Raw genomic sequence first — 12,248 nt, forward strand, 5'->3', positions numbered from 1 at the left:
GTGTTTTCGATAATGGTGCAGCTTCTAATGTAAACTGCTGGATAAATTTCTGTTTTTTTGTATTATGCCTTGTATGGGAATATTGATTTTCAATGTTGCTATTCTTTCTTGGTGGATGAAGTGTCTGTACTAATTAAAGTCTCCATCATCGTTTCTTCCAGTCCCTTTCACTCGGTGACCTACCAGTGGTTTTACCCTATGGTAGGTTACGTCATGCTGTTCTACCACAGGGTAGAACCACGGACAGGCTGCTGAGATTCTTCCTGCATCAGCGGAAACCACTTGTCTCTGTGCTGAGGTTCTTCCTTTTCTTATGACTTTTTGTGGTAGACCTATTAACTGAAACTGTATTCTGTTGACAGTTACATAAAGCATATAGTTATATATAACTTGATTCCAGTTAACCTTTTCCAAATGGAGACCAGTGGACTGAAGAATGTCGAATTAAAGAACAAAAATGATCACTGTTGCGATCAAAGCAGTTTTTAACTTTATGAAGTTTCTGGAAAAAAAATGTAATTATGTTCTCTGCTTCTGGCTCTGCACTCTACCTTAACCAGATTATGTATCTATCGCAGACTTTAAGGTGTCCTGCTCCTATGCCTCTGCCAGTGCTACTATATTGGCATTCCTACAGGACACACAAGAACAGTCTAGGTTTATGCAATCTCTGATCATCTTTCCCTTCCTTTGGGAAAGGGGCATGGTTTCCCCAATGGCCTGGCTGAGATTGGAAACTTGACCATACTGGGGAATTGTGAGGAAATCCTGCACATATGTGGGCCAGTAAAAACGTACATTAATATGAAACCTGGACTAATTTCGCTAAAATTCAATACAATAAAACCGTGTGACTTGGTGAGTGAAGGAGCCTGAGTTCTAGAATCAAGTCCATCCCAGACTGATGGGATGAAAGTCTGCTTTGTCTTTTGGTTGCAAATGTCCTATGTGAAATGAGTTTGGGCACCCAATTCCTTTGGGCATGGAGCCACAGCACAAAACTGGTTCTAATTTAGTAGTAAATGCTATTTAATTGAGGCCACAGGGATATGCAAAATGGAAAATATCACACTGGTTCAATAGAAAGTGCTCCTCTGCTTAGGATTCAGCCATATTGTTGAGGCAGAGTAGAAGAAATTTTACTCTACTGATAAATATTTGTACCTGATCGGGGAGTGCTTGATGCTTCAGTTATCTAGTATTGGCTGTAAAATGGGCTTTACTGATGGGCAAGCATTTAATTTTGCTAATTTAAAAATTTTTCTCTGATTTATTTAACTCCATTTCAAAAATTTTAAATAATTTTCTAAATGCTTTTACTTCATTCTGTAATTGCACCTGAGTTAAGACAATTGCTGGAGAACTGTAATGATCTAGTTGCCAGCAAATAACCATGTGATAATTTCTGCGTAAAGCATTGGAGGAGGTGAAGTCAAGCTTTATTTGACTCTCATGGTAGGAAATGGCTGATCTGCCCATTGTTCAACAGTGTCAGAAGTTGGAGAAGAGCTTGTGATTTCTTGGCTGCAGAAAAAATGAACAGTGGGATGGTGAAAAATCTGTTTTATAAAAATATTTTCCATAATCTTTGAATAACAAAATGGAAGTTCTGTTTTGGTTCTTCACACAATTTAAGTTGATAAACTTTCATTGTTCCGTAGAGAATGGTTTTTCCTGCTTTCCCATGAAGTTCTGAATCCAATGTACTGCTTGTTTGAATATGCTGGAAAGAACAACTACTGTCTCCAGATAAACCCTGCATCATCAATTAATCCGGATCACTTGACCTATTTCCGTTTCATTGGAAGGTTCATAGCGATGGTAAGTCTAGTGATGGAAGCAATTGAAATCTAGAACATGTAACCAGCTGCATTCTAAATACCTAATGTAACTTCCAAAGTACACATGTTCTATATTGTATAAAAACAATGATTGGGAATTCAATTTTAGATCCAGAACCTGTAAATGTTGATATTTGTGCAATTGATGTTCCATTTCTGCCAACTGGAATGCTCGTCTCCCAGGACTACTAGGAAAAAAAGAACTTGCGTTTATATAGTGCCTTTCATGACCTAAGGATGACCCAAAGCATTTCACAACCAATGAAGTGCTTTTGAAGTCCTGTTGTAATGTAGGGAAATGTGGTAACCAATTTCCGCACAGCATGGTCCCATAGTGAAATCATTTCTTTTTTTAGTGATATTGGTTGAATGATAAATATTAGCCAGGACACTGGGAAGACTCTTCTGCTCTTCAGATAGTGCCATGGATCTTTTATGCCCACCTAAGAGGTCAGTTTAACACCTCACTTGAAAGACAGCACCACCTACAGTACAGCACTCCCTCAGTACTGCACTGAAGTGCCAGCATTGATTATGTGCTCAAGTTCTGGAGGGGGGGCTAGAACCCATGAATTTTTGACTTCGAGGTGAGAGTACTACCACTGAGCCATGGCTTACACTTAAACATGGACCTCCAATATGTGCATTATGGTGCCACTGAAAATGGACACAAGGGACTGGACAGATCTCTCTTTCCCTTCCCCTACCTCTTTCCCCCTCCCTCCACTCCCTCCCTTCCCCCCATCCACCAGAGAAAACTGACATATTTCCCTTTACAGGCCTCATTCCTTCAACCCTCATCCACCTGTCACCATCTCTTTCCTTACTCTTGCTCACTCTCACTCACACTCTCACTGACTCGTGCTCATTCGCTCTCTATACATATAAGTATGTGTGTGTAATATGTATACAATATATATAACATAATATGCACACACGTTCTAGAATAGCATATTTGTACATACATAATCATATATGGCTCCTGCATTGGTACAGGAAATGAATGATGGTATATGCATAATGATACTATACATGTGGAGTAAGGTTCTATGGGTACCCAGTAGTTGAAGGGTTTATGGACCTAGATACAAAAAGGAATATATCAGATTTGTACATTTAAAGATGCAAATTCCTTCAGTACTGGTGCACGCTACTTGCTTTCCAAGGTTCACCAGTGACCAATTGCATAGCAATGGCATGGGATTCAGAGACACAAAGCAATTTACCACTGCAAAACTTTGGATCATTGGCTTGTCAGCTCCATTAAGAGTGCAGTTGTTTGCTGTCTTGGGCAAAATGGTGTAATCTTAATAAATGGTGACTATCGAGTTGAGTGGCTGGCAGCTGTGGTACAAGTGATCAAATTAAGGCACTCAGACATAAGAAAGATATTGCCAGGGATTGGGCCTGTGTGACTGTTAGGGTGATAAATGATGTGGCCTTTGCAGGTCAAGTCATAAGCAAACTGAAACTAAGAGCCTATTGGCTGTTCATTCACTGAGCAGCAAATTGTTGAAGTAGCTGTAAGGGGAAGGAGTGCTGTTAGACAATAGCAGACAGCTTTCAAAGCGATCAAAAGCTGCTGTCAAGATAGATTATGATACAGCATGTCATGAGACCAAGAAGGTTATTAGGGAAATGAAGAGGAATAAATTATGTTCATTCACAAGGATGTACAATTACACAAAAAATATCCTAATTCATTTTTTTGTTGGCTATAGTCCATTGTCAATCTGGATCAGAAGGGTTCCTCTGTGCTATCTTGGATAAAAAACTAACCAAAGCCCCCAAATGTGGTATTATGGCGTTGTCTGGCATAAGAGAGGATCTCAAAGGTATTATTGGAAGATATGGGAGCATCTATTCCAATTGTTCCTTATCAGTACCTGGAGGTCCTGGTGGATGCTACTCCAGAACTTCTTTGTAAACTGTAATATGAAAACTTATTGTGACTCGTCTTCATTGTTTTGTTTACTTCTAGGCTCTTTACCATGGTAAATTTATTGATACAGGATTCACATTGCCATTTTATAAACGTATGCTCAATAAAAAACCTACAATGAAGGACTTGGAATCAATTGACCCAGAGTTCTACAATTCTCTACTGTGGATCAAGTAAGTATCTGTTCACAACACATTATGTAACTGGCCTGTATGTTTAAATATATGGCTACATATCTGTTCATATGTAGCCATATATTTAAACATACAGGCCAGTTACATAATGTGTTGTGGTTGTAAAATCATTCAAGTACGTATTTCAAGGTTAATAAACAGCTAACCCTCTAGGCTCACTGAAATTGATAATTTAATTTTGTGTTTCATCCGGCTTCTTGGTTGTTAAGGGGAAAAGACATTTGGAAATAGTTTTACAGAGGGCATAGTGTTGCATAAATGTATAATTGTCCCTCAGGAAATTAATGCAATATTGAGGACCAGATGGTATAGATCATTGTGCTGACTTATTATATTTTTTGAATGTTTTTAATTTTTTCCCTTGCAGGGAGAACAATATAGAAGAATGTGGCTTGGAGCTGTATTTTGCTCAGGATATGGAAATATTGGGAAAAGTTACAACTCATGAGCTGAAGAAAGATGGGGAAAACATTATGGTCATAGAAGAGAATAAGGAGGAGTACATGAGGTTAACAATTCTAAATATTTTTTACAATTTTAATTTAGAAATCAGAAGCTGTGCTTCATTTTTAAAGCCCACAGCAGGAGAATCTGTATATCAGTCATATTGTGAAAAATACTATATAATGCTCTTTTTAAAAAAAAATGTTCCATCAGTTAAACTCTATTATTTTACTTCATGGAAGTTTTGATTTATATTGATCTATACCTAGACAGTATGTCTGGCTTATTTCTTGTCTGTCACAGTTCTGTGTTAACCTTTAGGTGTCGCATTCTATTTTCTGTATTACACTTCAAAGAAAAATATAAAGAAATAAAGGAGCTTCAGGGAACACTAAATACAGGAGCAAGACAAGTGCAGTCTCTTAATTGGCATCTGAACGAACCCAGTATTTAGCCTTTGTAGCCTTGAAGAGACACACACCTGTAATAAATCCTGACCTTGTAAAACAGCACATCATTTGATTTACTGTGAGCAGTACAGTAGGATATTTGCGAATTATATGTTAAGTACAGTACGTGTGTTTCCTGTCTGTCATGTCACACTTCCTATGTCATGCGCTGACTGTCACAGTTCAGAATTTCAATTTGTGAACACATTTTTTGATTGGCTTAAATTTCTTGTTGCTAAAAGAGCAACAAATCAGAACTCTGTACATATGAACACTGAGGAAAATCTACCAATTAAAAAATATGCAAACTGAGCCAATCAAATTATTGGAAAAAATGCTGTAATCTTTTTAGCTGTCATATTGTTTTACATTAAAGCACTTAAAAATTTTTTTGAACATATCAGAAACATAATGCCACTGTTTTTGAGTTAAAAATTAGTTTCTCCAAACTATTCAATTTTTACTTTTCTAACCTTTTTTTTTAACCTTTTGCACATTTTGTTTAGATCAATCTCTCATCCTACTAGTTTTGAATTTTACATTGTTAAATCCAGTTCTTATAATCTGTTATCTGATGGTCAAAAAACAAGTGTTCAACTAAGAGATTGCAGCTTAATGTCGTACGGTTGTTTACCAATGTCATTTAAAATTAGGAGAGTTTGGCTAGTTATCAGCAAAATTACTATATGGATCACTTCACTTTTATGGCAGTACCCTATTTCCAAACAAGAGGAATAACTGATTTACCTTACGCTACTCACTTTTCTAGGCCAATTAGAGTTGATATTGGTGGTAGTGGTGGAGATTTCAGCAATCCCAAACTACACAAGTGTTCACAGATGGTCACAAAAGTAAATAAATTGTTGGGATGTAGAGTCAGAGGTTTGACCTGTAAGTCAAAAGAGGTGATATTGAAGTTGTATCTGGGGTAGGTGAGTGTGCATCTGGAATATTGTATTCAGTTGTCATCTTCGTATTACAGGAAAGATGAAGAATTATTGGAGGGAGTCTAGAGGAGAGTTTCCTGAACTTAGCGGCTAAGTTATGAGGAAAGATTATCCACCCTGAAACTTTACTGTCTTGAGAAGAGGAGAATCTTGGAGGACTTGAGATGGAGAATTCTTCTGTTGGCCACAGGAGTTGGGGATTAAGGAACACAGTTTAAAGTTAAGGGTGTCCAGAAATGAGAAATAATGGTATAATTTTGCAGTTGGAGGGTGATAGAATTGTGGAACCAATTACTGGCAGAGGTGGTGGATCAGAAAAATTAAGGCATGTTTTTTAAAAATGCATGAATTCCTGTTAGGAAAGAGGATACAGTGTTAATAGTATCCATGTGATTTATATCAATTAGTGTTAGTTGTATTCAGGTGGTGCCTATCAATTGGGAGCTCCTTTGTATCCATCTGTAAGAGATCTAGGGTGTGGAGTGGGGGAATGTGCATTTCTGTGAATAAAGGCTTGGAAGCAACTGATGACCGGGCTCTAGTATTCTATCTTTCATCACCTGGCTATCCAATTTATTACATACAGAGCTATTAATTCTAGGATCACAATAAGGAACTTGATGGATTTGGAAGGGTAGGTTTCTCCTGACCAAACTTTACTATAATACTATTTTAAAAAGTTAATAATTCACAATATAATATTTATTCTTCATTATTAAGTTCCATGTATCCTTTTTTAAATCCTTACAAACTGTTCTCCTTGAGAGGCCTACTCCTGGTTCTGCAACCTGGCCCTCAATTTCCACACATAGCCTGCAGCTCCTCCTCTTCAGTTTAGCTTTCCTTTCCATTTTTTTTTCTCCAGAAGCTCTCCAAATAGCACGTGCATGCATTTCATGATTCTCCTCTCTCAATGGCACCTCCCATCTGCCTCCATCTCCACCACTACCAATATCATGCCCTTCCCCTAATCTCCTACATTCTTCCCTGACTGAACTCCTGCCTGCTTCAACCGCTGTCAGGGCCACTTCCAAGCTTCTCGTCTTTTATGCTTGCTCTCAGTGTCTGTCACAGTGCCTCAAACATTGCCTGATATTTCGAGCAGCCAATGGTCCCATATCTACAAGAACTTTTACCAACAGTATCCACTACCTAAACCTGCTGCCATGTCACAAACATGGCTGCTGGTCTACTGTTTAATAGGTCACACCCAGAATACAACAGTGTATTGACATCATTCATAATGTTTTTGCATCAGACAGCCTGTACCAGATCTCTAATCTAAAATGCTACTTTTTATTGCTCCAGATTAACTAAAGAATTCCTGACAAATGGCAAAATCAGTGAAACAACTTTTAATTCCCATAAATAAAAATGCTGCTTTTAAAACCACCGCCTCAGAAAGGCCCATCAGTTGTTAGAGTTTGAAGAGTACATCATCTGGGTCAGTCACTATCAAATGTTTACAACAATATGCATTCAATCGAATTTTTTTCCTCCCTAGGTTGCTGACAGACTGGAGATTCACTCGTGGAGTTGAGGAACAAACCAAAGCTTTCCTAGACGGGTTCAATGAGGTGGTACCATTAGAATGGCTGCGGTACTTTGATGAAAAAGAATTAGAGGTAAAAGCCTGTATTTCAGTACTGCCTTACATAATGTGATGTAAGATATATGCAATGGGGAACAGTGGGAAAACTAGTTGATCCCATTTCTCAGGCAAACTGTGAGAATGTAAACATGTTTAAAACACTCTATGGTGAACAGGTTTTAACCCACTGGAAAACCTGTAGGGCTGATGCACTTATTTTTTCAACAATAAACTCTTAGCGACCAATGTAACGTAGTTATAAAACAAAGCAGCTTAACTTTCTGTTTCTTTCTTTACATAGATTATTATAATTAAAGTTTCAAACATTGCCTGATATTTTGAGCAGGCTGTGGTCCCATATCTACAGGAACTTCTGTATTGTACAGGACACTAGCTAAATACAAGCATTGGAATGGAAATAATGAAAGCTGGTGATGCACTAAAATAAATACAGTAGAAATATAGTATGCGTTCCACTGATAACTCAAAGACCAGTTATAGTGATGTTAAAATTGGGACATTACATGGACTGTGAGAAATAATAGGTAGGCTAGGTGAATCCCCTCTGAGGATGTAATCAGACTAAACAATCTAGTGAATTTCAGTGCATGCAGCCCATTGTAGCAGTCTTATTTGCGGATTAATGAGGTATGATGTAGTTGAGCCAAATATAACCATTATGCTTCACTACTTAACAAAATATAATTTCATTGTCACCACGTCTGCCTATCATATATTTTCATTCAGGGGAAAGTACAGGAAGTGGGGGAGAGGAATAATATTTAGAGCAAAATCTAATCATGATTTGAAAATACAGTGCACTGCCAATAATTGATGACTTAAAAAATTGAAAAGCCAAATTGAAGCACAGTATACTACCAAGACTGAAAAGATTCTAAAGGAAGATGAGGTAAATTAGGAGGTAGTCATTAAGATGCTAATGTTGGATTTTAAAAGTAGGAGGAACGAAAAACAAAAGGGAGGTCAAGAGTTACACAGTGTTGAGGTGCTTAGAAGGAATGAGTTAGAGTAAAGAAACTATGTGGTGTTAATTTCAACACAGAGGTGTAGGATGGCATATTTAGAGCTTAAGGGGGAGCAAGATAAAGTTCAGAGGAACATTGACCACTGTAGCAACAACAACAACAACTCACATTTATATAGTGCCTTAAACGTGGTAAAACATTCCAACGCGCTTCACCGGAGCATTATCAAATAAAATTTGACACCGAGGTGACCAAAAGCTTGGTCAAAGAGGTAGGTTTTAAGGAATATCTCAAAGGAGGAGACAGAGGTGGAGAGGTTTAGGTAGGGAATTCCAGAGCTTAGGGCCTAGGCAGTTGAAGGCACGGCCGCCAATGGTGGAGCGATTAAAGTCGGGGATGCGCAAGAGGCCAGAATTGGAGAAGTGCAGAGCTCTCAGAACGTTGTAGGGCTGGAGGAGGTTACAGAGCTAGGGAGGGGCAAGGCCATGAAGGGATTTGAAAACAAGGATGAGAATTTTAAAATCGAGGCATTGCCGGACTGGGAGCCAATGTAGGTCAGCGAGCAAAGGGGTGATGGGTGAATAGGAATTGTTGTGATTGGAATACAGGCAGAGTTTAAATTAAAATTATCAATTAAAATAGAGAATGAAAACAAAGATTGTAGTAGGAAGAGATCACCTCAGACAACAAGCTTTTTTTTTCCAGAAGTGGTTGGTAGAGATTTCTCAAATATGAGATGAATTATTTGAGTTCTGGATGCCCTTGGGCTTTTTGGAAAGTTGTGTTGGTGAAAAAGAAGTGTTTGACATGAAAGGAAAAATCAAAGCTCTTGAAAGCATCATTTGGCATTGGAGGAGATGTGAGAGTTCTAACAGAGGTCAGAGGAGATAGTAAGGCCAAGAATGTTTGTAAGTCCAAATAGGGTGGAGCAATCAAACGTAAGAGGTGTTACCTGTTGGTTAGACTAGTCAGAGACATGATCAACTGTGTCTTTGAACATTTGAAAGAGACAAGATTTTCTGTCCCATCGAAAGACATGGAAGAAATTAAAATGATGTGATTCAGCCACTGCACTGTGAAAGAACTAAAGGTTTTAGACACTCAGATTGTTTGATGTGAAGGAAGTTGATGAAAGTGAGTGAAATCATCCACAAAAAAATGAAATAAATTGGCTGATTGGTGGAGATTATTGATATGAAGAAGGAACAGTGGGAACGAGGAGGAACCCCTGTATTAATGTAAAAAGAGCCAGAGGATAAACTACTAAGCACAAGACAAATAGAGCAATTTGAGAAGCAACACTCTAGATAGGGACATAGTATTTGTGGGAGGGCATATAATGGCAACTTATTTAGAAGTGCATGGTGCCAGACTTACCAAAGGCTTCAGAGCATCCAAGGTAAGGATGGATGATTCATATTAGTATTCAAGCAAAGTTCCAGAAGTGCATAACGTGGGAATAAGTTCACCAGTCGAATAACCATTCCAAAAACTGACACAAAGCGATAAGAAGTCTGTAGCCTTTGGTATCAGTCCGATAGATGGAAATGGTGTAGTGCTCCTAAGTAAATTTATTTATATATGTGTGTATATATATATATATTATATATATATATATATATATATATATATACACACCTGGTTATATATCTATCTATATATATATATATACCCGGGTACGGTAGCATAGTGGTTATGTCACTGGACTAGTAATTCAGAGGCCTGGACTAATAATCCAGAGTCATGAGTTCAAATCCTGCCATGGCAGCTGGGGAATTTAAATTCAATTAATTAAAATAAAATCTGGATTTAAAAAAAAACTAGTATCAGTAATGGTAGCCATGAAACTACCAGATTGTCGTAAAAACCCATCTGGTTCACTTATGTTCTTTAGGGAAGGAAACCTGCCGTCCTTACCCGGTCTGGCCTATATGTGACTCCAGACTCACAGCAATATGGGTGATTCTTAATTGCCCTCTGAAATGGCCAAGCAAGCCACTCAGTTCTAAAATCTTGCTAAAAAAAGTCATCATAAGAATAAAACTGGACGGACCACCTGGCATCAGACCACTAGGCACCAGACATGACAAAGGCAAACCAAGCCCAGTCAACCCTGCAAAGTCCTCCTCACGAACATCTGGGGACTTGTGCCAAAATTGGGAGAGCTGTCCCACAGACTAGTCAAGCAACAGCCTGACATAGCCATACTCACAGAATCATACCTTTCAACCAACGTCCCAGACTCTTCCATCACCATCCAGAGGTGGCGGTACAGTGATATACAGTCAGGAGGGAGTGACCCTGGGAGTCCTCAACATTGACTCCGGATCCCATGAAATCTTATGGCATCAGGTCAAGGAAACCTCCTGCTGATTACCACCTACCGTCCTCCCTCAGCTGACGAATCAGTCCTCCTCCATGTTGAGCACCACTTGGAGGAAGCACTGAGGGTAGCATGGGCACAGAATGTACTCTGGGTGGGGGACTTCAATGTCCATCACCAAGAGTGGCTCGGTAGCACCACTACTGACCGAGCTGGCCAAGTCCTGAAGGACATAGCTGCGAGACTGGGCCTGCGGCAGGTGGTGAGCGAACCAACACGAGGGAAAAACCTACTTGACCTCGTCCTCACCAATCTACCTGTCGCAGATACATCTGTCCACGACAGTATTGGCAGGAGTGACCACCGCACAGTCCTCATGGAGATGAAGTCCTGTCTTCGCACTGAGGACACCATCCAACGTGTTGTGTGGCACTATCACCATGCTAAATGGAATAGAATCAGAACAGATCTAGCAGCTCAAAACTGGGCATCCATGAGGCGCTGTGGGCCATCAGCAGCAGCAGAATTGTATTCCAGCACAATCTGTAACCTCATGGCCCGGCATATTCCTCACTCTACCATTACCAACAAGCCAGGGGATCAACCCTGGTTCAATGAGGAGTGTAGAAGAGCATGCCAGGAGCAGCACCAGGCGTACCTAAAAATGAGGTGCCAACCTGGTGAAGCTACAACTCAGGACTACATGCATGCTAAACAGCGGAAGCAACATGCTATAGACAGAGCGAAACGATTCCACAACCAACGGATCAGATCAAAGCTCTGCAGTCCTGCCACATCCAGTCGTGCATGGTGATGGACATTTAAACAACTAACGGGAGGAGGAGGCTCTGTGAACATTCCCATCCTCAATAAATGCAGAGTCCAGCATGTGAGTGCAAAAGACAAAGTTGAAGCGTTTGCAACCATCTTCAGCCAGAAGTGCAGAGTGGATGATCCATCTCGGCCTCCTCCCGATATCCCCACCATCACTGAAGCCAGTCTTCAGCCTATTCGATTCACTCCACGTGTTATCAAGAAACGGCTGAGTGCATTGGATACAGCAAAGGCTATGGGCCCCGACAGCATTCCGGCTGTGGGGCTGAAGACTTGTGCTTCAGAACTAGCCGTGCCTCTAGCCAAACTGTTCCAGTACAGCTACAACACTGGCATCTACCCGACAATGTGGAAAATTGCCCAGGTATGTCCTGTCCACAAAAAGCAGGACAAATCCAATCCAGCCAATTACTGCCCCATCAGCCTACTCTCAATCATCAGTAAAGTGATGGAAGGTGTCGTCGACAGTGCTGTCAAGCAGCACTTACTCACCAATAAACTGCTCACCGATGCTCAGTTTGGGTTCCGCCAGGACCACTCAGCGCCAGACCTCATTACAGCCTTGGTCCAAACATGGACAAAAGAGCTGAATTCCAGAGGTGAGGTGAGAGTGACTGCCCTTGACATCAAGGCAGCATTTGACCAAGTGTGGCACCAAGGAGCCCTAGTAAAATTGAAGTCAATGGGAATCAGGGGG

At 39.9% G+C, this 12,248-nt stretch overlaps 1 protein-coding gene across 2 annotated transcripts in view; it reads left to right on the top strand.

Annotated features, from left to right (window-relative positions):
• wwp2 (WW domain containing E3 ubiquitin protein ligase 2) overlaps positions 1 to 12,248 on the top strand; it is a 166,849-nt gene that overhangs the window by 142,348 nt on the left and 12,253 nt on the right. For both annotated transcript variants that reach the window (XM_067998078.1, XM_067998079.1), the window contains 4 exons: positions 1,662 to 1,821; positions 3,823 to 3,956; positions 4,345 to 4,485; positions 7,322 to 7,442. In XM_067998078.1, coding sequence (XP_067854179.1) covers positions 1,662 to 1,821; positions 3,823 to 3,956; positions 4,345 to 4,485; positions 7,322 to 7,442 — 556 coding nt within the window. The remainder of the gene's footprint in view (positions 1 to 1,661; positions 1,822 to 3,822; positions 3,957 to 4,344; positions 4,486 to 7,321; positions 7,443 to 12,248) is intronic.

This window comes from Heptranchias perlo, chromosome 16 (assembly GCF_035084215.1).
Source record: "Heptranchias perlo isolate sHepPer1 chromosome 16, sHepPer1.hap1, whole genome shotgun sequence".
Lineage (NCBI taxonomy): Eukaryota > Metazoa > Chordata > Chondrichthyes > Hexanchiformes > Hexanchidae > Heptranchias > Heptranchias perlo.